Raw genomic sequence first — 24893 nt, forward strand, 5'->3', positions numbered from 1 at the left:
GAAGGCAGATGGGCATGAGCCCCAAACCAAACTCAGTTTTCAAGCAAGGCATTTAAATTCACAAGAAGCAGCTTGCTTAATTGTTCTGCCTCATGCATATTCCATCCAGTTCTGGAGAGCATCAGAAAGCTGGAGCCACCTGTGGTTTAGGTGGCCAAATAATAAAGACTCTCTGGTACTTTTCAGTTTGAAGAGAGGGCCAAAAAGAAAATCAGACAAAGACCAAGCAGATCTCATAACACTGTGTCCCTCTGTGGTCTAGATTAATTCCTCACTTCCACTCTAGCCCAAAGCTAACCTGTCCACTTAGGTTATAACACTCTGGCAGTCTGACACTGCAATCTCAAATACAAATGCTTCCTCCTTCTCCCTGGCAATTTTACAATAGCAATTTCCCTTCAGCTGTGGCTATGGTGAGCATATGAAGAATACTTGACACTACAGGTTCTTTAGGGTGGATGATTAGAAACACAAGTGATGCTGTGGGGATGCCCTGAGACTCACTGCCTCAGCTTCTTTGAAAAGACAGCACTTTCTTTAGATTGCAATTACAAGGTACTCAAAACTGATAATGGGCAACGTCCCTGCACACAGCAGCAGCTCATTTAGAGAGCACTCTTCCTTTCCCTGGAGCTAATGCCGCAGAGAAGCTGTTCCATCCTTCTTTTGAATTGGTTTATTGTAATGCCCTTTTCTATTTTGATCAAGTTTATTGCCACAGAGGTAAGTTATTGTCTGAGTTATTTCACACGCCTAGTTTATACAGCACATGTTGAACCATGTCTTTGTTAATGCTCCAGCATGTAGAAGCTTAGCTACAGCCCCAAGTGTTGCATCAATGGTCACTGTGAATTCTTTTGCTCCAAAAGTGCTCACATCTTGTCTTAGGCATACGTGCTTATCTCAAATAGCAATGTCATTGCAAATAGATAAATAATGATATTTTGTGTGGCTCGTCCTGCCTCTTTGCTCTGCTTGGTGCTTTGTTTTAAACATGTGCAATTACTCCTTTATATGGTTCTGAGTAGAGACTGAAATGTGTCACCATTCCACTTGATGACAGAAGTCAAACTTCACAGACCAAACAAGCCTGGCAGAGAAAGAGAGCTCTCAAATACCTGTTTTTGTTAGAAAGCATAGAATACTGTGGGGTAGATTTGGCTTCAAACAGATCAGTAACAATGGAATCCACTCCAGTGGCTGTCTGTTGATGCTCTTCCTATGATACATATCCATGATGCCCAGCTATCTGCCCTGCTCTGACAATGAGGGTCTCCCTGAGCACCATTAGCTTGGCCTCACTGCCATCAGTGACAACAGCACAGCCAAACTTTCTCCTTGTTCTGAGCACAAGATACAAGCAACCAAGACAGGAGCCAATGTTTAGCCCTATAAAAGAAGCAACATAGCAAGCATTTTCATAAGGTCTATGTACCACTGATGAATAGTCACACCAGGTTACAAGCTGAAGCCAGTGATCACACATGCAGGAGCTAGAGCTCACAGAGAAGCACATGCATTTCCCTGGATAATTGTATTTCTATTATTACTCCAACTATTACTGAGTTATTAGAATCACTAAGTTTAATAGTCATCTGCAAAGAAAGACAAGCCATTAAGGCAAGGCGATCACCATTAAGTACTTACAGTAATCCTTTGAAGGTTGTCATTGGAGAAACAAAGCCTGGCTAAAGGTCCTGCTGAACTGGTTTCAAGGAACAGGGCAAAAATCCAGGAAAGCACAAAAACAAAGGACTCTTGCTTCAGTAAGGACATCAGGCTCTTGGCCAAATGAGAGATTGCATTAATGTTTTGTATTATGCCAACATTAATGCAAATCCTTGCCCTCTTTCTCTTGGCCAGAAATACTACAGCAAGAAGACAAAAGTTCTGGCAGATGATGGGGAAATCAATGCCCTGATTTAAAATACAATGATTTTGTATCAGATGATGGAGGACAAGTTTTATACTGGCATTTTTCAGTATAAGATTCCAGTGTAAAGGACCTGCACTCAATTTGTTGGTTCTCTCTTCAGTTCCTCTGTGATCTTGAATTAGTCAGACACTGTGCTTCCACTTTGGAAACAGCAGCAATTAGTGCTTCCCTGCCTCCCTGTGTTTGTGAGGATGTGCTCAGGCACAACACTACATGCTGTCAGTGTGTGGGAAAGAGACACCAATAAGGCAATGGACCTGAGTGATCCATAGCATCACCGAGCTGCGGTTCCAATGCTCCCTTGCCATCTCCAAGGCACTTATTGAACTGGAGATACAAATACCCCCTCTCTTGTAGATCAGGTGTACTGATTACTGCTGAGTTTTCACCCAGCAGATCCTTAGAACATAAAATTCTGTTATCTGTCACTCACTAAAAATCAATAAATGAAATTTTTAGACCCATTTTGTAGTTATCTAGAAAAGCCAAGTAATTTATTGGCAATCCCAGTACAACTTACTGTAAATTAATGCGTTTTAGCAACCACTTTACATTTCCTGTTGCAACTTGGTACATTGCTGAGACAATAAATCCTGGAAATAGAACAGACTAATCACAAAAGGCACAGTGACATATGAGATTTAAGTGAGTACCAGTAGTTGTACCTCACTCCTGGATTACACGTGTGCTCACTGAGTTCCCTAGCAGAAGTGTCACCAAGTGTACTGACGGCTGGTCTGAACCATTCACTGGTTAGTTGTGAACCAGTACCTCAAGGGCCACAGCCACAGAAAGCCCAGCTTTCTGTGGAGTCCTTGCTCTTCCTCCTGAAATGGTACAGCAGGAGTAGTAAGTCTTATTGTGCTGCCAGAGATCACTGGTGGAGACCAAGGGCAGTGAGAACTGCTCTCATCAAGCTACAAAAGCAACCTGCCATGTAGAATCAGTGGAGTAGGCTTGTCTAAGCAAGATTTTCTATGCTAATTGAAATGGATACATGCCACTCAGATCTGAAATTAAAAAGCAACACAGAAATCCAGTCTATCATTATATTGCTTTGTTACTTCTTAGAATGTATGCCCATTCATAAAAAGGTCCTTGACATGCACGAATATCATGTAACACTCTCAAGAGGAAGATGTCTCTTCAGAAACTGGTTGAGGTACTTAAGGATGCAGAAAAGCAATAACTTCACCAAAAAAACCTCTTTCTGCAGTTGTCTATGCATTAGCCTGCAGTAAGCAGGCACTTCATATTTTTATCAATTAATTCTGGAGGGACAGAATTAACTTATGCTGAGTATGTGGTCACATGTCAGTCACCTTCAGGTGTACGTGATGGATAAACCCCTTAGCAAGGTTTATATACAGTGAGGAGGGTATCAGGAGTGCAAATGTTAGGTATGTAGATCAAACAAAATGCCCATTATAATAACTGAGGAAGTCCTGAAAACAAACATTTGCTCAGATATAATTTTTTTCCTAAATATTGTGGTTCAGCCATAGCTGGTCACTGGCTGGACCTGTGTGTCATGCAGAGCCTCATATTAAAGGTTGTGGTTTGTGGCAATACAATTGGGTGGGAAATCAATTCACTAAAGGGATGAATCTTATCTTTAGTGTCTTAGAAACTCATAAATTTTAATCCCAAGGATATTAGGACTGCAGGATATGGGCACAGACAGAATACTGCCAAGTACATTAGCTCAGCAGCAATGGCCAGCTCTCAAAAAAGAAACAGCTAGGCCATTTACAGCCAAGGGTTTGGTTTATTGGGGGTACAAAAGCTCTCTGCTTCCAAGCATGACTCTTCTCTGCTCTCCTCCTTCAGAGTTTGCTTGCACACACCTGCAGTTTATACATCCCAGCCACACAGTGAGGCTGGGGGGTGGCAGGGAGCCAGCTCTCCCTTCCCTCCTCCTGCACCTTCATCCCAGAGATGCCAGTGCAGAAATTCCTAAATGGCTCGGGCTGCTCACAGACCTCAAACACTGCTTTTATATACAAAGCTGCTCATTGGGAACTGGTTAGCCAGCTTGAGCTATGAATCAGCTTTATGCTGCTGTGTTTCCTCCATTCACCTTTGGGGCAAGAATGCCATTTGCGTGTTTCTGCTTTCAGTCCACAGGTTTGACAAGAGATGGTGTATGAAATCAGGCTTCCCTTGTGATAATATCCCCTTTTCCCCCTTTCCACAGGGTAGCTAAGCTCACAATAAGAGCTAATGCTCATTCTGCAAGTATATCAATGTGTTACAAAGAAAGAGAAAATATGAATTTAATATTTTCATTTTACAAACTTAGTATTCTATTCTATTCTATTCTATTCTATTCTATTCTATTCTATTCTATTCTATTCTATTCTATTCTATTCTATTCTATTCTCTCATTTTTTCTCATTTTTTGTCTGCACATGCCAAAGGAAGACAAGAATAATTTTCTCCAAGCTGGCACCACACAGGATTTTTTATCTGTTGACACATATAAAGACCCAAGCAGTTCAACTGTAGCTAGTTTCCAGAACTGCAGGTGCAGAACCAGCTAGGCAGTACAGCTAAAGCAAGACTGTAGAAGCCTGTAAATTATATACATTTAGAATTTTTCACATCTTCCAAAAATCAATGGGTTGTTTAAGTAACTTTTATCTCATCCCTTGGCTGTTACCTCCCATAAAACATTAAACAAATCCTTTATTAAAGAAGAAAATTCTCTTTTTCTCTAAATCGCCTTTTTTTTTTCTTTTTTTTTTTTTTGCAAGGTGCTTAATTTCACAGTATTTGACCTTCTGTATCTACTACACAAATCCTTGTATTTTAACTTTCATAATGTGACCTTTCTTATTGTCAGTTGCTTCCATATTTACACTTACTGCACAACCCCAAGGCCTCTTAGGAAAAATAGATATCTAATTGAACTTTGACATACTTACAGAGAAGAAATGCTCCGGCTAACATTGTATGGATCTCTGATGTACCCTCAGAAGATGGTATGCATCAGTTCCCTCACCTCCCCTCCATCTTTCTGCACCAAAACCCATAGGTAGAAAACATTTATCATTGGCTACGTCTGTCATACTGTTTCTCATGTCAAAGCAGGTCTTGCATGAAATCAACTTGATGTGTCCTGTCATTAAATAATCTGACATTTATCCCATTCAGGAGAGGAGGAAGAATGGGAAAGGCTGTTATTGATCATTAGGCTTCATGGCCATGATTTCCTGCCTGGGCTAGAACAATTGGGTTTTATTAATTTTTTTGTTTATCTACCTGTCTCTCTATTTATTTACTGATGCACCATGCATTCCTGTTATCCTATATAATCTGTGACTCCACAAAAGTCTTACATTGATATTATAATACAAAATGAACAGACTATTTGATGAGTAAAAATTGCATGTGAGTGGATGCAAAAAGGCACAAATCAAGGGACATCCATCAGGTCCTTCCTAACTTAGAATTTGCTTAGAATTGTAAGCAAAGTTATTTTCGCACCCCTTTGATACTCAAACGCTACCTGTATATATTATACTATGCAGCTCTATGGCCTGGGGGGTAATTTGGATTTATGCAGTCTGCTAAAATCTCTCAGTGGGTGTCACCCCTAAACTTAAGCTATGTAAACACTCAAATGTTGTTACCTTTTAAGCAAGGGCTGTGTCTGCTGGGTTTGTTCACCTAATCCTGTCCCCTGCCTGTAGCAAGAAATGAATCGTTGGTGTCCCTTATATAGACACAGAGGGCTTGCTTTGGGATTTGAGAGCAACAGCTGGGAAAAGGCAGTGTCTGTTACCAAATACAGATACTTCAATATAATGCATACAGAGTACAGACAATTATTTACAATATTGTGGGGACTTTGGAGTTCCTCACGTGAAAAGAAGAATGAAGGCGCTTTTTGGTTAGGAGTAGTATTTGCACCCTGTGAAGTTCTGACACCTTTGTAGGTACAACTAAATTTTTTAATGCAATTAACTACAAACAGCAAGGCTATACAAATTAACACTCCTAGAAATTCTTCCTAAAATGTTGAATTGGCCCACTGAAAACTGTTTGAGAGCAAAGAAACAAGGAAGAAATAATTTTCCAGTGAATTAGAGTGTAAGTAATATGAAATATTGATCTGAAATCATAAGCCCATGAGAATCTTATTTTAAAAAGCTGCCTGAACTGGACAACACATCCTTCCACATAAAGCAGTACAATTTTCTCTGTGATACCTGGTCTCATCAGCTCTGGTCTGGTTTATTATTAATTACTTCTTAGAGATGCAGCTGTAGCTGGGAAAGCTAAATGTGGTGGTGTCTGGTAGAGATTTTTCCTTCATATTAATCCCTTTTATGTCTGAATTAAAGCCAGAGGCTATGGAAGTTAATTCTATGCTGGCCATGCTAGAACTATAATAACCTGTGAAAACTGCAACCTTGACAAAGAGAATTAATCACTGCTTACATGTATGGGCTTGTGAAACCGAGCAAAGGTTTACATCAGTAGGAAATGCATTTTTCTTTTGCTGATTGAAGGACGTGAATCTACGTGCTCGTTCAACATCTTGGCACCATGAAACAGGGATTAAAACAAACAAACGTTCTTACCGCTTTTACAGAAGAAATTGGGTTTGCCAAGACATTTGAAAATATAAAGTTGAAAGATTTATTGGTGCAGGATTACATGAGGCAGCTGAGAAAGTGGAGGCTGGCAACAGGGCTGGCAGTGTAGTTACCTTCAACAAGCAGCTATATTTCTGCCTCAGTCATTGCCATTAATTTTTACACAAAGACAGTAGAAGCTTGTTGGTGGTCCAGGAAGCTCACAGTATGTCCTGGTTACTAAAAACGTCTGAAGCTAGGTCAGGATTGTAATCTCTCTGGCATGCAGGTTCCTCCATACGATCCCTGATCCAGAGCACGAAGCCTGACTTGGAAAGCATCCATCTGAGCAGCAGACTAGTTATTCAATGTTAGTTGTAAGATTATCATGGCTAGAGTACCTTAAAAGAGATCCAGATTCAGATCCTTCTGCTACAGATTCAAAACACTTTCCCACTTCTCAGGCATGTGCTTTCATCCACATACTCACCGAACCATCCCTGTTTAGGTTGTGGGATGAAATCAGGTTGTTGTGCAGCTGGCAGGAGCTGTGGGGCAGAGGAGGCTGAGCAAAAAGGGAGACTCATGATAACCTGGCAGTGGCAGCACTTGGAGTGCTTGGGGATTCATTCTGAGCTGTCGCTCCTCATACAGGTATATGTGCTTAACTTGCTTAATCCTAGATAGTCAAACAGTGAAGGAGCACAGTTCCAGGCAGCAAGCAGCACCCTGCTTTGCACCTATGGTCTTGGCTTTTTTCCCTCTCCTTCCAGCTCCCTGCTTACATCCCTTGCTGTGCATTAACCAAACACAACCTGGAGGTTAGGTCCCTCTTTCAGGATGCGTGGGATGTGTAGGAGCAAATCCCTTCGCCCTGAGATAGGAAGCGATGCAGATAGCTCCATTCTTAGGTAAGCGCTCAAACTATTAGACAATTATACAAATTAAAGGAAATAGAGCTCCTGTCTTGTTTGTTAGGCAAGAAGCCAGATGCTGAGCTTTGGTCCCAGTTACTTTCTGCCTCTAGAGACATTAAGCCTGTTCAGAGGTTTCAGCATTATTAGCCCAGACCCCTCTCTGTCTCATTTCTGAACTGCCAAAGTGCTACATAAGGTGCTAAGGAGGCAGACCCGAAGTTCTTTGGAGGGAGGCTTGCCTGTTGCTCTGTGTTTGGGCTGCACTCAGATGTAGCCCAACATTTAAATACCCTTGAGGATCTGATGAATCTAAGTGCCTGTTCAATATCCCAGAAGAATTCTCCAGTGAAGGAAAGAATCAAATGGAGAAATTTTCAGTCTTTAATCAATTATTAATCTGTAAGAGCATCTACTCCTAAGAGTACCGGTCTCGTACTATGCCCAGGTTCTTATCTTTAATAATTCACTTTGGACTGAGGAACCCTAAATTATTAAGATGAGACCCACTTTTAATTCCCTGTTTATCTATTGGGAGTTGCTTATCTTTGCTATGGCTAATAATTATTTTCTCTTGCTTTCCTTTAGTTATGCACTAAGTTAAATAGTTTATATAACCTTGATCTTTGCCCCTACAGTTCCATTCAAATTCTGCTAAACATTCCCCATACTCAAAAAGCAAGCAAGGACATGCACTTTTTTTTTTTTTTTCCAATTAGGAAAACAAGAAGATACAGTCTTGACAAGAAATTATATTACTACGACAGCACTTTCTAGTTTCTATGTTGGTTAAGCCTGTAGCCAGACAGCATTTGCAGGTATTTAGAACAGACACAGAAAATGTGATTGCTCAAATTCTCAGGGACAGGTCAGGAAACTATTGCAATGTATGCCATGATGAATGAGTTGAGACCCCACTCAAAGAAAGATGTCTTGCCTGAGCAACTCTTAAGTGATAAAACTCCACAGAACACTTTCATGAAACCTCTCTCTGCCTCTGGATTTTAGTGATAGCAGTGTTTCCCTGCTCTGCCTCACTGCATTTGGCTTCACATGGATTTGCCTACAAGTCATAAGAACCTGTGTCATTCTGCAAGACGACAATCATTGCAGTCAGGTCTTGGTGCCATTGCAGCACACAAAGGAGGACTGGGAATCATCTCATGTTAAACTGGCAAATTTCTGTGGTCTCAGACTCAAGTTACATAGAACAACACAGAAGAACTCAGCAGCTTTGATTCATAGGCAATTCCACAAGCTGTTTTTTGTTACTGGAGCGATTTCCCTAAAGCCAGACCTTATGTACACATCACACCAGTCACAAGGGAGAAAGTTGAGCGGAGGGGGTTTACTCATCCTCCCAGGGCTGTCTGCCCTTTTCACAGCCCCTGGGACAGCTTCATTTCTGGACAAGTGACTGAGATGTGAGTCACAGGTAAAACACTGCCAGCTTGTGAATGGCCACTGAATGTTCAGGATGAGTAACAGTGCAGACAATGAGATGAACGGAAAGACAGAGAGAGGCTGAAGGGACCTGCCTCCCAGACTGAAAAACTATATGAGGACACAAAAATCCACCAAGATCTTTACCAGACTTTTCAATAAATGGGCATGTAACTTCCTTTGCCAGTCAGAGTAAGTAATAGAAATTACTTACACAAGAAAACATTTTACTTTGCACAAGAAAACTGCAAAGCTGGAGAGGGTCTTCTAATAAGGGCCCCTGGCAAAAAGCACTTGAGAGAAAGACAAACCAAAATCTCTTTTCATATTCTTATGAGAGCACACACATTTCAAAAGACCCAAACCCAGTTCATTTTTGATCTCCAAGTGCTGGCAGTTGCCTCTTGCAATGAGAATGAGAGATTATGCCCTTTTATAAATGAGGAATAACATTATGGGTTTTGTCATTATCCGTACAAATGCCAAATACTTCTCTGACCTCCACTAAAGTATTTGCTTTGCTTCAGGCTCAGGGCTTCCACAGTTTAGTTGCACTTCACCTGTAACAAACTTATGCTCTGTCAGGGAGATATGATATGATATGGGTCAGGTATGTTGTGACCACGTTAAGACAACATTAAGACTCAACATACACTGAATGATACTACCTGCATTCAGGTACAGCAGCAGGGGCCACATCTGCCAAAACACAGAGACGATGCTGCATGATTCTCTCTCTTTCTTTAACTGCAAGTTTGGATTTGTTGGGTGTTGAAAAGCTATATTCTTCAGGGTTCAATTTACATGGTGTCTGTAACTTAAGAACCAGATTTAGAGTATGCCCCATAGAAGTAAGACCCTTGATGTGACAGGTCAGTCAAAGAACAGTAATCTGAAGGATTACTAAGAGGAGCTCTTAAGGATCACAAAGCACTTCTCAAACACTCAGCATTTATTTGGAGAGGGTGGCTTTCTAGAACTACACTTTTTTTACCCTTCCCACAATGGAGATACTGCTTTCCTAATGTAATAATTTCTACATTTGGAACTCTTTCCTGATACTTATTCTTTGTAGGCTGATCTAGCAGAAGAAGATGAGAAGAAGATGAGTCAGTGGTTACAATCCTGCCTGAGACTCAAGACTCACAGGGCACCCACTTTGTGATGGATTCACCCTGGATTTTAAGCAAGACATGAATCTTATTTTCCTATTTTCTTTTTTTTCCTATTTTCCTTAAATGCATTGTGATGATAAAGTATCTAGGATACTAGGGATAGTAGATATAGATAGTAGATAGGGATGTTGCAAAGACATATTTTTTGTATCAATGTGGAAGCTGTAGTGATGCAAACCTGTAAGATGAAGGTAGAGAAGCTGTAATAGCATTAAAGAGAAACCCTTCAGCTCTTCACTTACCAATGAGGTGCACTGCTTACTGGATATTGAGAAAAAGCTGCAAGGAAAGAAGTCATGATCCACCTCAAATTCATAATCTGACTGAGCTCACTGGAATAAGGATTGGCTTTTCTGTATTTAAAACAGGAGCACTACAGTCTGAAGCAGGTTTTGAAATACTGTCCTGAGGACAGTGCTGTCAATCGGCAGGTGCACAATAAATCTACGCAGCCCTGAATTATCTTACACTATTATGTAACATCATAAAACATATTTACCTTTCCACTCCAGAACATGGAATTATACAAGAGCACCTCCCCCACTGCCAAGGCATTGCACAGCCTTGCTAATACCTGGGATCATCTTTCTGTTACATGTCTAGGCTTTTCCTTTCTGTAGACTGGTTTGATTCCCACAAATGAGCCTGCAAGCAAGTGATTACACTCCTTACACTTCGTGCAGAGGTATGGAAACCAGCCTGTTCCATCAAAAGTCTGAATGCTCCCTGGGGAATGTGTGGGAACTGGGCAACGGGAACATTTCTTGTCCTTTGCAAAGGTTTAGTGCTGGGTATGGTGTTGAGCTCCTGGAGGAAATACGCCAGTAAAAACCACTCACGCCTGAACTTGATTAGAATCTGGGGTTTTTTTAGCATCTCAATTGTCTTTTTATCCAAATAGAATGGATTCATTAATTTTTTTTTATTTATATGAAATAAACAAAGGTTTATGGCACCTGGGAGAAACCTAGAGCTTGAGCAGTGACCACAGAGAATTAACTTCCAATGAAGTCAGAGTGCAGTGAGGAAGTGCACACCAGGACACCATCTCTGACCAGGTCTGCAGGCTAACTGAGATTTTATTCAGGGAGTATGGTGTCCAGCCTTCTCAGATTTCTGTTTCTTTTAACCATTTATATACTTGGAGGATCTTTATCCTTGCATTACTTGGTTACATGCACTCTACCTACCCTGAATGCCCCACCTGCATAGCCTCATGATAACCTCTCAGACACTTCATAGCCCCAAGGCCTGCCTTGGTTAAGTGAACTTAATCACCATCAAAATGAGAACTGAGCAATGCTTTGCTAGATGTAGCAGCACTAACTGCTTAGTGCTAATTCCTTTCCCAGACTGTGTTAATAAAACATAGAGTGAAATGTGTGGGGCAAGTAGAGTAATTTCCTTCCTACAGAAAGGTCAGAGCTGAGAAAACATCAGCTACAGTGATGGGCGAAGGTTATTGTCACAAACACAGTTTGCTGATTAAAGATGTGGGGCTTCTCATTACATCCACTGGAACAACACCACTGATGCTGGGAGGTGTCAGGGTCGTAAGACAATCTCTCTCTTAACTTGGGCAAGCAGTCCTAGAAAGAAAATAAGGGAAGCCTTGTTGCATGGAAGATGAAAATAGCATAGAAAGCATTTATATCTCCTGCCCTGAAGGTGGAAGTGGGACACCTCTACCCTACCCCAAGGCAGGACTGATGTCAGTGCTAATCTTTTGAGAATGCCACGAGGAATCTAGTGCTTTACATATGAGAATATTGTAATTTTTTCACAGGCTTTTTTATTGTTGTTGTTGTTTTTAAAAAGTGCACAGACTTAGATGTTTTTCTTAAAGCCTCAGCTCCAGGAAGCAAGTGATTATATGAGAAATTCAGCTGTAAATTGAAATTATAAGGAACAGTTTCTAGCCACATAGCTATACAGAGAAGAAAAATGTGAAGGAGAAAAATAAAATCCCTAAGGTTCAAAATCAGTAGGGCAAAAGGCCCAATCCCAAAAATAAGCCTGACTCTTCAGTTTTTTACATCTGTGAGAGATAAACACTGATAACATAAAATTACAATAATGCCAGCTACAATCAAGAACTGTACAATACCTTTGTCAAGACAAAGGTATTATAACGCAGCTGTCCTGGCACATTTACCAGCTTTTGTCCTCCCAGTCCTCAGCATTTAAATACTTTCCATTAGAAACAAGCCTTTGTCTTCCTTCTGCCAACAGAGACGGGAAGCTGACTTGGCAGAGCACAGCACCCACCATGCTCTCTCTCCCTTTTGGCTATAGGTGAAGAGACCTCTTTACATACAGAGCCAACTCCTCCATTCACTTGATTTTCCATGGGTTTAAGTTACCCTGCATTCTCCCTGGTGAAAAGCAGATATTGGCACAGCTCTCTGAAATGCTTTGCAACCCTTCAACATGAAAAATACAGTTAAAGAGGAGGTGTAATTATTAACGCATGAGCTAGAGGAGACTGTCTGAGAACTTGGAAGCAAACCTAAAATTGCAAGCAAGATCAAACTAGTCACCTGAGGGAGGGTGGAGGGGGACAATAAAAATTTATTTCTCAGGGCAGAAAGGCAACAATGGTCTTGTTGGTGCATGCAAGCAAATGTACCCATTTCTCTCATTTTCTATCTGAAAATTAAGGTTATTATAAGGCACATGTATCCTTTGTCATACTTCATGAAAACATCTGGGGCCAGACTCTACTAAATGATACTCTGCACCTCACAGCTTGTGCCTCTAGGTATGCCATTAAAATTGGTCCCACGTTTATTGGTTTATGCTTGCTGAGGTGTGAATGGCATGTTCGTGCATATCTGACTAACAACTGATAAACAATGTGAACAGAGTGAGCCTTTGTGGATGAAGACAATTTGTTATTTATCAGGTACATTTATCTCCTGTGTTTCTTGGAGCTCCCTTGTTCTCCCCCAGGGCTCAGAAACAGCGGTTGGATGCCTCAAGGCTGGACCAGTCCTCCTCTGAAGCCTCTGTCTTGCACACCAGCTTCTGAGCTTCTTCCTTACGTGTTTCAGCAACACCTCAAAGACCCGAAGAGGATCATCATCAGTTTACACTTTATACAAATTAAAAGGCACTCCCTGGCTTGAATAACCAAGGAACGTAAACACCCTCCTCTTCCTCCACTATCATTGCCAGCCTTCCAGCTCTGGGCCCATCCTTGAGCTCCAGAGAGCAGAGTAATGTGTGGGCTTTCCAATGACTACCTGTCCTGGCTGTATTCATATGCCCCTTCCCTCGTGTTGCTGCTCCTCTTCTGCACATACTCCTGCTGCTTCTCTGCCCATGAAAAATTACCACACGGGCTCTACATGGCTGAAAATCAACCTCCTTGCCATGACCCACAGAGCAGGTGGCACATTTTCAGCACGGCTGTGAGGGACAATGACACAGATTTCATATTTGATAACAGATTTTTATATTATTATTATTATTTTTATTTTTTTAGGGGATTTTTTTTACCTTTAACAAATCTAGAATTTCTTTTCCCACAAGAACAATGCCTGTGACTGCTAAGGTGCCCTGTGAGACCTGCAGCAGGAATGTCACATCACTTAATGAGGCATAATCAGCATCTGGAACACAGCTGGCTATCCAGGTAGATGTAAGACTGAATTTGAGCAAAAACATTTCAAAAAACAGATGAAAGGAATGTGTACACCTTGACATAGAATGCAAAAAAATGCAACAGGAGAATTTCCCGTTAATTAACCTGTTGTAGTAATGTTTGCTACCCCTTCTAAAGTAGCCACATGGATGAGTAAGTAGAAGAATAAAGAAAGGAAAAAAGAGATAAAGTAAACCACACATCACATTGTTTGAATTTTTACCTTAAGCAAAACTTTATGGAAAACTGACCTGTTTCACCCAAAATATTTATCCTGTGTTTCCTAACAAATGGGAACCAGATCTAATTCTTTTGCAACAGGGCTCCAATCTAGGATGAATCATAATTTTAGCTCTGTTACCAGCCTCATCTACTTTACTGGGTGCCAAATTGTTCAACCATACTGTGCTTCAATTCCTTGGTCTGTCCAATGATGACGCTTTTCCCAGCCTTCTCTGAACAAGTTCCTCACAAGGTCTTTCTGAGAAGGCTCATTTCAACATGAAGAAGAGCCTTCTGCCCCAGTTTCAAATGGCCCATGAAAGTTACATATTGTGGGTTTAGTGGCATTTATTACCAAAGGGCACTGCAGAATTCTGAATTCTATTTTAGACCTGCCATTAGAGGGAAAATGGGCAGTTGAGTGTGGTACAATAAGTGTATCTGAACGAGTTTTCCCTTTTTAGCAGCAGAGATCTGTCCTTTCTTCTGTAATTGGGAGCAGGAATGTCTCCTATGGTTACACTGAAATGGACCAAATGAAATAGTAACCTTCACTGTTCTTTGTAATTAATATTCTTTCCTCACACTGCCTCTTCCTCCTTTGATGACTTAAACACCAGCTGTAATGAGCCATCTTTTATGCTTAAGTTTCTTTTATGCATAGCTTCAAAAAAACCCAAACCATTTAGTTTGTTCCATGAATTCCAACCATATTCTCCCCCTTCTACAAAGTATATACAAATCAGTCATGACACAACCATGTTCTGCTCTCTTTAGGACAGAAATCCTGTGTCTTGACACAGTTACAACAGATTTGAATGGCTCTTTTTACTCAGTCCTTGGACTCAAATAACACTTAAACATGTTGCATTGAGGAGCAGATCACTAGAGGTGATGCTTTTGTTTTTTGTTACTATCCACCACAATGAAAGAAGTCAACAACATAGTGACAAGAGAGAGGGAAGACATTAACCTTTTATCCCCATCAGAAATGCTTCCTCCAGCAGAATGTTTGGACTGAAGCCACTGTTGTGTCCCTATCACCGATGCAATATTGCTTAAAAATAAAATAAGAATCCCACCCACTGGATGAACTCCCTTAACAGGAACCTCAGTCCATCTGGATGGAGCTGCCTCCCAGTAAAAGCAGCTTTTGTTTTACAGAGGCTGCCAGGTATTGCAAAGCTGAAATTCCTGTTTGGACTTATTTGGATCACAAGTCCCAGAGCAGCAGAGAAAAGATGAAGAAGTAGCAAAAATAAATACTCCAAGGGCAGAGTATCAGCTGCTTCATCATTACAGCATAAACATGCACTTATTTTGTTACTGTTTATTAACAAACAAAACATAATAAATAATTATTCTTCCAATTGTTTTTCCTCCGAGAAAATAAAAAAGTTCTTCCATTACTCAAGGCAAGAAACTATGACTCTAAGTCTTCTTCTATTGTAAAATACTGTTAGCTTTCCATACCCATCTCCCTCATTTTTCTTACACCTTTTGAAAGCTGTGTCATGAATACTGATTGAAAAACCTTTTAATAGTTATAAAGCTGAAGAAGAAACCGAGCAGGAAATACACGGACAAAAGAGTGTTTTGATAAGCAGTGGAGATCTGCTGAAGAGTAAATTAGAGTGGGTAACAGCAGTGCGTTAATCTGATGCTCAGTCAAAAAGGGTGCAAATATTTTGGCACAGAAAAAGGTTCACTTCCTAAGAGATGGACAGGAAGGCAGAAAAGCACAAAAAAGCATAAAAAGAAATTCCAGGCCACAAATAAATTAATCTTTCTTGCCTTTCCAGGTTCAGTTCTGGCTCACCAGAAGCCTTCTCCTTTTTATATCCCTATTTTCATTAATTTTATCTGCTCTCTTACTGTCTGACACCTATGTTGCCCTTCACACTTTCATGCCTGATGAATCTCTCTGTAATTCTGTGGATTAACTGGTCAGAAGGAATGAGAGATTCAGGACATTTTTCTCTTCTATGGAACATGATTCCTTTTTTTAAGGAGTTTTATTTGAGGACATAATTTATTGTTTTCAAGGAAACAGGGGGTCGCTGACTCTCAGATGTTTCACGGAGAGATATCTATTTCCAAGTGTTACAGAAACAAGAAACACACTGTCAACCACCAGTACACCCAGACATGAAGAAAGATATGTTGGCTTGCTCTGCAGGTTTATACAGAGGAAGAAAGCTGTTCTGTTTACATGGACACCTCTCCTGGTTATTCCAGGCAAAGAAATGCTTGACTCATGAATGCCTAAAATATTTCTCTCCCTTTTCCTACAAGCCAGATTAGATCAAACATACACAGCTGTCATGAATAGGTTAGTCTCCTTCTACCTTTCCTAAAATTGAACAAAGAGACATTTTCAGGTGTCTGCATCCAACAACACCTAATTTAGTAGTGGTACTTCCTTCCTTGAATTACGGGTATGATGTGCAAGGTGTTTAAAAAAAAACAATAAATTTTTAAGGTGGTTAAGTGTCCTTTACATTACAAAATTGATAAGAAAAAAAAAATTGTAATTGAACTTTTTTTTAAACATACATGTTACTCAAATCTGATGGCTTAATGACATATCTTGTCATATATCATTTAGCAACTGCAGGTACCTATACATGTCTAAATATTGTGATATTGTCTATACTTTTATTACATATATCATCACATCCTAATGAAGCTACCTTTAAAGCCAAATTAATAGCTTTTAATTCCAAATTTTCAGGACTGCTGTTAAAAATTAAGAAAGCTCTCAACAACATTTAGAAGAAACAAATAGAACAACTAGGGTGTTATCTATTTCTCAGAGCTTGAATTTCTTCTCTTTATATTATATATCTCCCAGATAAACAGTGCTGGGAAACTGGCAACAACAGATGAGGAGAAGGCTGAGGTATTTAACAATTTTTTTTGCCTCAGTTTTCAATGGCAGCCTCTGTTCCCACATCTCTCGAGCGTATGGACAGGAGGATGGGACTGGGGGACAAAATGCATCCCACTGTAAGTAAGGAGAAGTTTCATGACCACCTGGGGAACCTGAATGTACGTAAGTCTATGGGACCTGAAGAGACACATCCCAGAGTCCTGAGGGAATTGATTGACATAGTTGCTAAACTGCTGTTCATGATATTTGAAAAGTTCTGTCAGTCTGGTGAAGTCCCAGGTGACTAGAAAAAGAGAAACATTGTACCAATATTTTAAAAAAAAGTGTAGAAAGGAGGCTCCTGGAACCACTGACCTGTCAGTCTCACCTCTGTGGTGGGGAAGCTCATGGAACAGATGTCCCTAGAAGCTATACTATAGCACATGGAAAATGGCAACATGATTCAAGACAGCCATCACGGCTTCACTAAGAGCAGTTCCTGCGTGACCAAACCCAGTGGCCTTCTATGGTGGAGCAGTCAGTGGACAAGGGAAGAGCTGCAGATGTAATTTATCTGGATTTCTGTAATGCCTTTGACATGGTCACCCTCAGCATCCTTTTCTCCAAACTGGAGGGAGATGGATTTGAGGAGTGAACTGTTAGAGGATGAGAAAGTGGTTGAACAGTTGCATCCAGAGGGTCATGGTCAATGACTCAGGGTTGACCAGCCTGGTCTAGTGAAAGGTGTCCCTGCCCATGGCAGGGTGGTTGGAACCAGGTGATCTGTCTCTAAGGTCCCTCCCAACCCAGGCCATTCTATGATTCTCTGCTTGTACATCAAGAAAAGGTTTATCCTGAATCAGTACAGATGTATATTGCTCAGGGTCTTACAAATGTCCCTCAGAGCTTCTTGTGCAACTCAAGTGGTGAATCAACTTTCAAATTCCTAGAAAACCAGGCTGTTCCCATACAGAATTTTAGAATGTCTTTCCAGTGGTATTATTTTAACAAAAGGCATGTTTCTCAAAACAAAATAGCTTTCTGGAAGAATTTAGTGGAGACTAACCACAATCCATTTCTACTTTAGTCAAGGTAGACACTTTGAGCTGTACACCTTTACAGGGTAATTCTCCAAAGCTGTAGTACAGCAAAATGGGTTGGGATTTATCTCTGCTGAGACTGTCTATCTTCAGCTTGTTACTCCATTATCAAAGTGGTCTTGTAGTACATACATGGCTGAGAAAGCACCTCAGATGCTGTCAACATGGTGCTTCTCACAAGAATTTTGATCTCATGTGATAACAAGGATAAAGCTTAAGCTGTGCCCATATTCCTCACTTTGATGATAAATAGAAAATTATGTGCAGACAACCATACAACTGCTGTCCTGCTAGAGAAGGCAGTGAGATGGACTTGAGGAAAATTTGTGCTTCTAGATGGACACAAAACTCAGGAACAGTGGGGAAGCTGGGAGGAGTGTTACCCATAAATTTAATGCCATTGAAAGGATGGAACACAACATATGCCTGCTGCCCTGGTAGGACTGGGCCGTTGGACACAGAAAAAATCACTGTTCTGTACATAAAAAAAGAGCTAATCCTGGGATTGTTAAGACTTGCAAATATGCATTGCTGATGGCTTTTTCTTACTTCAGAGTTCAGGTAGTACTCTAATCCTGACAGTTCTCTACAGCTTAACAAGTCTAAATTAATTTTTATTTGTTTGGTAAATGACCCTTAATAAAAGGGCTATAAACAAGATGAATATGTCAGAGGAAACTGCAAATCACATACATTTGTGCTGTCAAACAAATGCACTCTGTAAGACCTCTCAAAGGAAGGCAAACCTAGAACAGCCTGTACACTCGGAGGAGGACAGACACTTAGCATGGGGTGTCTTCTACTGGACTAAAGGAAGGCACTAAAACATTTTAATTGGTGAACTGCTCCCTTGCCCAATGTGAACGAAGTAAAAATCCCTGTTACCAAAGAGGGGGCAGAGACCTACAGGTTGGCCTTTATTTGCATTTCAAAAGGAAAGAAAATCTGCAGACTTTAGATGCTTACAGTCCTGTAGGCTAACATAGGATCTGTAGTCACAGAAATTAGGATTGTCTGCCACCATATCCAGAGACATAATTTGTTGTCAACAGTCAGAAAGATGTAGACACAGCTGGTGGTATTGAACCAGAGCCCCTTATCCAGTATCATAAATCATGCTCAGATAAATCCTTTCCATCTCATTAGGTCATTAGCAGAGGTAAATTGCTCAATGGGGGCACAAATCAAACTGAACATCCACAATACAATAGTAAAAGGGTTAAAAAATCTTTCCAGCCTCTGGGCAGAGTAAGGATTTGTTTTCCCAACACCATCCACCGGCAGCTAATGCATAGCTGAGCTGTGTTAGCTATGGCTGGGTTTGTCTCTGCTCATATGCTCTCATTTAAGCCACTGTTTCAAATATCACACTTCCCCTTCAACCCCCTGCTCACTTTTTAGGATATGCTAAAACATGGGAAGTGTTTTCCTGCTTATGTAATTACAGGCACTGGGAGAAGGGCAGCAATCCTGTCAAGAGTCAGGAGGGTGAGCACTCAAGACTGCTTGAAGATCATTGCTGTGGGGTATGAACAACGAGTGACTGTTGAATTGGTTCAAATGATATTGCCCTGCAGATAGGTGTGACTGTGTCAACCATTTCCTTGGCACCTGTGACCTCACACACAAGAGAAGCAGCAGCCAGGTCTGTTCCAGCAGCAAGGAAATCAGGGTTGTGGTCTGCCAACAGGACAAATTAAAACCTGATGTAGAAATCCATTTATTTTTTGTATTATCTGCTGAGGCAGATGAAAAGGTATCTGTTGCATTAATCAGGAAGTCTTGGATGATTTTTTCATTTTGTCATTAAAATTCAATTAAGGTTCTTTATCAGACCACACTCTCTTGATTTTTTAATATTGAGAATTTGTATCTCACTCTCTTGCTACAGGGGTGAAAACACAGAAATCTAATTTGACTGAAGACTTGATCTTTAAAAGTTTTCAAACTGTATCCAGCAGCAGGAATCAGCAATGTTCACCCACCCTCTGAAGTGAAAAAAGAAAAAAATCCCAAACCCCACATTAACACCTCCCTCTGCATCTTCCCAACCCCCAATGCATTAACCTTTGGCAGATACTCAGCCTAGACCCTGAAACAACTCTCAGCTGTGGGAGAAATTAGCACTACTTCGTTATAAACACACACATTATAGAAATATTAATATAGTAATGAATAAACAAAACTATTAATGCAATCAGTATATTAATACATTCATTTAGATATGAAAATTAAATATATATATATATATATATGTAGCATTCACACTGCAGCAGTTCTATGTGCCATATACATGTATGTATCTATATATAACAAGAAACATGACAATGTATATACATATATTAAAAAAGTATAAACCTTTGCCTGTGGAATTTCACAACATTGTCTGTAGGTCTCACACTAGACTGATCTTTTCTGCATGACTGGGGCTACACAGGTGACATAGAATCATGTGTACCATGATCCAATCCAGTAACTCCTAAAGTCAAACACCCATGTCACAGGAAACCCATAGATGGAGAGAGTTCCTGGTTTGCCTAAAGCTTGTGATTGAATGCTGGAAAAGACATATTTAGAAAGGGCCTCTATGACTGTGCTCTAATAATATAGCTGGTAAAGTATTTATTTTAATTCAAAACGATATGAAATAAGCAATCTATATTTTCCAGCTTAGGACATAGGATAAGAGCAGCATTAGTGGTGAACTCAGGGGCCATTTGCAATTTCAGCTTGCATTTTTTTTAGGTTTTTTTAAGAAAGTTAGGGCCCTTTTTACTGATTGCTGGCAGGTGCTGCTAGCAAATTGGGGGAATAAACTCTAAAAGATTGGAGAAGCTTTCCTGGGTCTATTCAAAATAATTTCAGAACAGATGCTTTGAAAAAGAAACGAAACCTTAAAATAAAATTTTAAACTCTGGTAAGTGCTTATAAAGTTTGATTTGCTGAAAATTAGTTATTCTTTTCATTATATGAGTTTCCATTTGCAAGTTTTATTTTCATAATCTTCATAGGGTCAGTGAAAAAAGACAGACTTATGTGACACCCCCAACTCTTTTGTTGTCATACTGGGGGTATGACATTTTTAACTTCAAGGATCAGGAGGAAAAGGTTGTGTCCTCATGCTAAAGAAGCTAATGAGGCCCATGGGAACACAGCTCTGCTGACTCTTAGTGTTATTTACATTGGAGTCACTCTTAATTTCCTGATCTTAGCAAGACTTGAAAAGAAAAACACTGCTGATCAACAGTTTTATCTTCACTCAGAGATAATATACACATCAATACATATTATAATTTGACACAGGACATAGCAAAACCACATATATTCATATACATCTATAAAGATACAGTATCTGATAAATAACTGTTGTTTCAGAGAATGCCAAAGAGTTAAGTGAAACACAGGCTTTTGCTATATCTCCATAAATATCTTTATGTATTTTTGTAGTTAACACTGGCTACATAAAACTGACATTAATTAAAGTAGTTAGCTGAGGGTTTGACTTTTCCACTTTAGAAAGGCAACTGAGGAAGATTTCTGATTTTGAAATACAGCACTAGGGTATGGATAAGTATGGATAAACTTTCAACTGAGATAAAAGGAGTCTGAAGCCCACTTTCCAGAGGGAAGTGAAAACAACAAACAAAAAGGAGGAAACTCAGTAAATAATGATTGATCAGAACAATCCTGTTTGGGCAGAAGAAGCTGGGGGGGAGGGGAGGTGTGGTGGAATTCGGACCTGAAAAGGGACAAAATGTGAGCTATAACAAGTTTGAGGGGAGCTCCTTACCGCACACACAAGAGGGGACAGCACAACAAAGGCTGCTTTTAAAAATCCTTTATAAAGAGCACCTCTTCTAGGGAAGTACAACAGAGCAATAAAACACTTGCTGTAGCCAAGGACAACCTTGTATTATATATGCACCTCACAGCACACATGGTCTCTGAACCTGCTCTACCTGATCTTTGCAAATCTGAACAGCTGCCTGTGTTATCATAACTTTTAGTCTGCCAGACACGTATCTTCATTTCACATTTTTTGGGAATTTCATGCTAAGGCTAGGCAATGCATAAAAGGGGTATCATGGTTTGGTGTGAAGATCTACTTGTCTCATCACCTAAAGGAAGACATGGAATAGAGAGGTGTGGAACAACAACAGTCAGACAACAAAGACTAGATGTCTTTGGCTTTAGGTGAAATATGGAACCAAAAATAAAGCCAACACACACATCCTAAAAGCATGAGCAGGCATATCCTGAGCTCAAAACCCAAAGGCAGATCCGCATATCTGAATCTAGGTACACATCAAGCTTGCAGAGATTTTGAATAACATAGGACATTGCTGAAATACTTCAAAGGGCTCTGCAGTGTTTGAGAAGAATAGCAATGGCATGGCACAGCTGTGACCACAGGGGCTTTTCCAGATGCTAATATGAGATTTGCTCCTTAAAAACATAAACCAGAAGGCAGACAATATTTGGCAGGGATTCATATGCTCCCAGAATAAGAAATAGTTATCACTGGTTCACAGATTTTGGGGGGAAGTAAAAATGAAACAGAAGTATTTAGTGATTTTTGTCATTTCCAAAATGGCCTATTAAGATATTAGCATGAAAATTTTATATATGTACATATATATACATACATACATATACACACACACACACACACACACACACATATATATATATATATATATATATATAAAATGAATGCACCACTGTGAGTCTGGTGTAATGGTTAAGCAAAACAAATCAGAGCCTTTTATGAGGCCTGGGAATTTAATAAGCCACAGGATAAATATTGACAAGCTGCAGACAGGTGGAACAGGTTTGTAAAGACATAAAATGACTGTTCTAAGGCTCAAGAAACCTTGAAGCTTACTAACGGGTTGTACAAGATAAGTTCTTGGCGTGTTCTCCTCCTGCTAAGTAAGGTCAATCAGGCTCAGTCCGTGCAGAACTGGGATGACTTCTAATGCTCTCCTGAAGTAACACTGCCATCTAGATGTAACCTCCTTACCTATGCTTGCTGCTGCTGATCGCTCCTAATTGAGGAGATGCTGCCAATCTGATTAAAGCATAACAAAAGCAAAGCATGCATGTTCATATATCAGCAACTGGAGGTCTGGGTTCAGCCCCAGGCATGTGCTACTTCAGAAGGAAACCACATTGTCTTAAATTCTTCAGTCTGATGGGGTGGGAGAAGGACACAATGCTGTGAATGCTAGAGGAAAGCTCTAAGGCAATCAGAGTGGTGGACTGTATCTCATTTCATACTAACTATCCATGAGGCTTTCCTCACGCTACTACTATTAATCACTACAGCTACCATGAGCAGTTGTAGACTTACACTTTAGCATATATGCATTCAGACTGTGAAGTGCTTAGCGTATCAGTGTGAGCAACCTCTTTTGTGAGCAAGTACTTCTGACCCTGTGGTCTAGCAAGGGAGCCGAGGGCAAGGCAATCTATGGCTCAGTTCAGGAAAAAACAAGTTCAGATAAAGAACCTCCAATATAACTACATGAAAATTAAACCAACAGGGTTCTTAAGATTTGAGTCTTGTTTGACTCACGAGGTCTGTACAAGAGTAGAGATTATATATATCCACTTGTGAGCTGCAACACCTGCCAATGAGACTTTTCGTATTTACATAAGCTGTAGCATTTCACTGTCAAGCAGTGAGTTTTGTGGATCCTGAGAAAGTGCAGGTTTGATTCCAGCACGAGTTTAAGATTTCTTAAAGTGTCTCTAGCACCATAGTTTTCATATACTCTTGCAGAAATAAGCTGTTTTCATTCCAAGCACATGCACACTCCCTAAATAGGCACAGATCTAGATCTAGATGGGAGAAGGAAAAGGTCACATTAATTTTTAGCCCTTACCCTTTATCTAAAGGGCATTTAAGATGACAAACCACCAAGAACTTCTATTATGAAGCCCTGACACTGAATCTTTTAATGCATGTTTGCATTTTCTCACTTGTAATATGGAAATTGCATCTAATCTTTTCAAGCCTACAGAAGCAGCTCCGATTTGCATTGCCTGGCAGAGGGAACAGGGCGCTGGCCCATCCACAGGGTCCCACGCTGCTTGCACACAGGAGACAGACTGGAAATGTGGAACCCTTTCATGTTCTGTTTCATGCACACAAGTAAGTCATGTATCTGGCCATTCTATTGTGTTTGTTTATTTATTGTGGCTTATTCAAGTGGGGCTGGATTAGTACATCTATGAATAAGTCCTCTAGAACTCAGAAAATCAGCCATCAACCTCCAAATGTATGACTTGCATTGGCCTAAGACAGAAACAAAGTGTATTGATGAGGAAATCTCAGGCTTAGCTTGAATGGGTAACAGTTAAGAAAACCACCAAACTGCAGAAATTAATTTAAAAGCGTAACTGGATAAGCAGACTCTCCCCAGAAAGCGAGGTCATTCTCACAGAAAGCAAGGTCATTCTCAAAGTCTTTTTAAAGTCATGTCCCTTTGGATGCACAGCAGAGTTCAAAGTTAGAAAAAAGGTAGGAAACACAACAGCAGAATTTTAGAGCTGAATGAGAAAAAAACACACAAAAAAAGGGATGATGATCTTTTACAGAGCCTGGTTCTTCAGTACCTCACAGCACTGTTACAAAGATGAGTGCAAACATATTAGAGCCACCATGAGTGAATTATCCAGGGTTAGTAGCATCCTTGCAAATAATGCTGGAGCTGCTGGATGAGGCAAAATAAACACACAGGACAGCAGGAAATAAAAGAAGTTGTCTGTTTGTTACCAGCTGCAGCACTGTGCAGCACTTTTTATTTCTACAAATAAGAAGTCCCCTGCTCCCCTGAAAATATCAGTCAGTGCTGCTACCACTTTTTTTGGCATTCAATAGAAAGAGCCCCGAAAAGGGCATCCCTTTACAGACAATGTGTGAAGTTTGTCCCTCTCCTGTGAACAGGGCTCTACCTCTCTCCTCCTTTAGGCACTGGATTTATTTCCCAGCCATTG

General features: G+C 40.3%; 1 protein-coding gene across 1 annotated transcript in view; it reads left to right on the top strand.

Moving 5' to 3' along the window:
• The window catches only part of LOC111923651 (uncharacterized), a 47475-nt gene that overhangs the window by 13410 nt on the left and 9172 nt on the right, over positions 1-24893 (top strand). Inside the window, exon 2 of the mRNA XM_086845564.1 lies at positions 23911-24048. Coding sequence (XP_086701690.1) covers positions 23911-24048 — 138 coding nt within the window. The remainder of the gene's footprint in view (positions 1-23910; positions 24049-24893) is intronic.

The sequence above is a fragment of the Cyanistes caeruleus genome, chromosome 1, assembly GCF_971803275.1.
Source record: "Cyanistes caeruleus chromosome 1, bCyaCae1.hap1.1, whole genome shotgun sequence".
Taxonomy (NCBI): Eukaryota; Metazoa; Chordata; class Aves; order Passeriformes; family Paridae; genus Cyanistes; species Cyanistes caeruleus.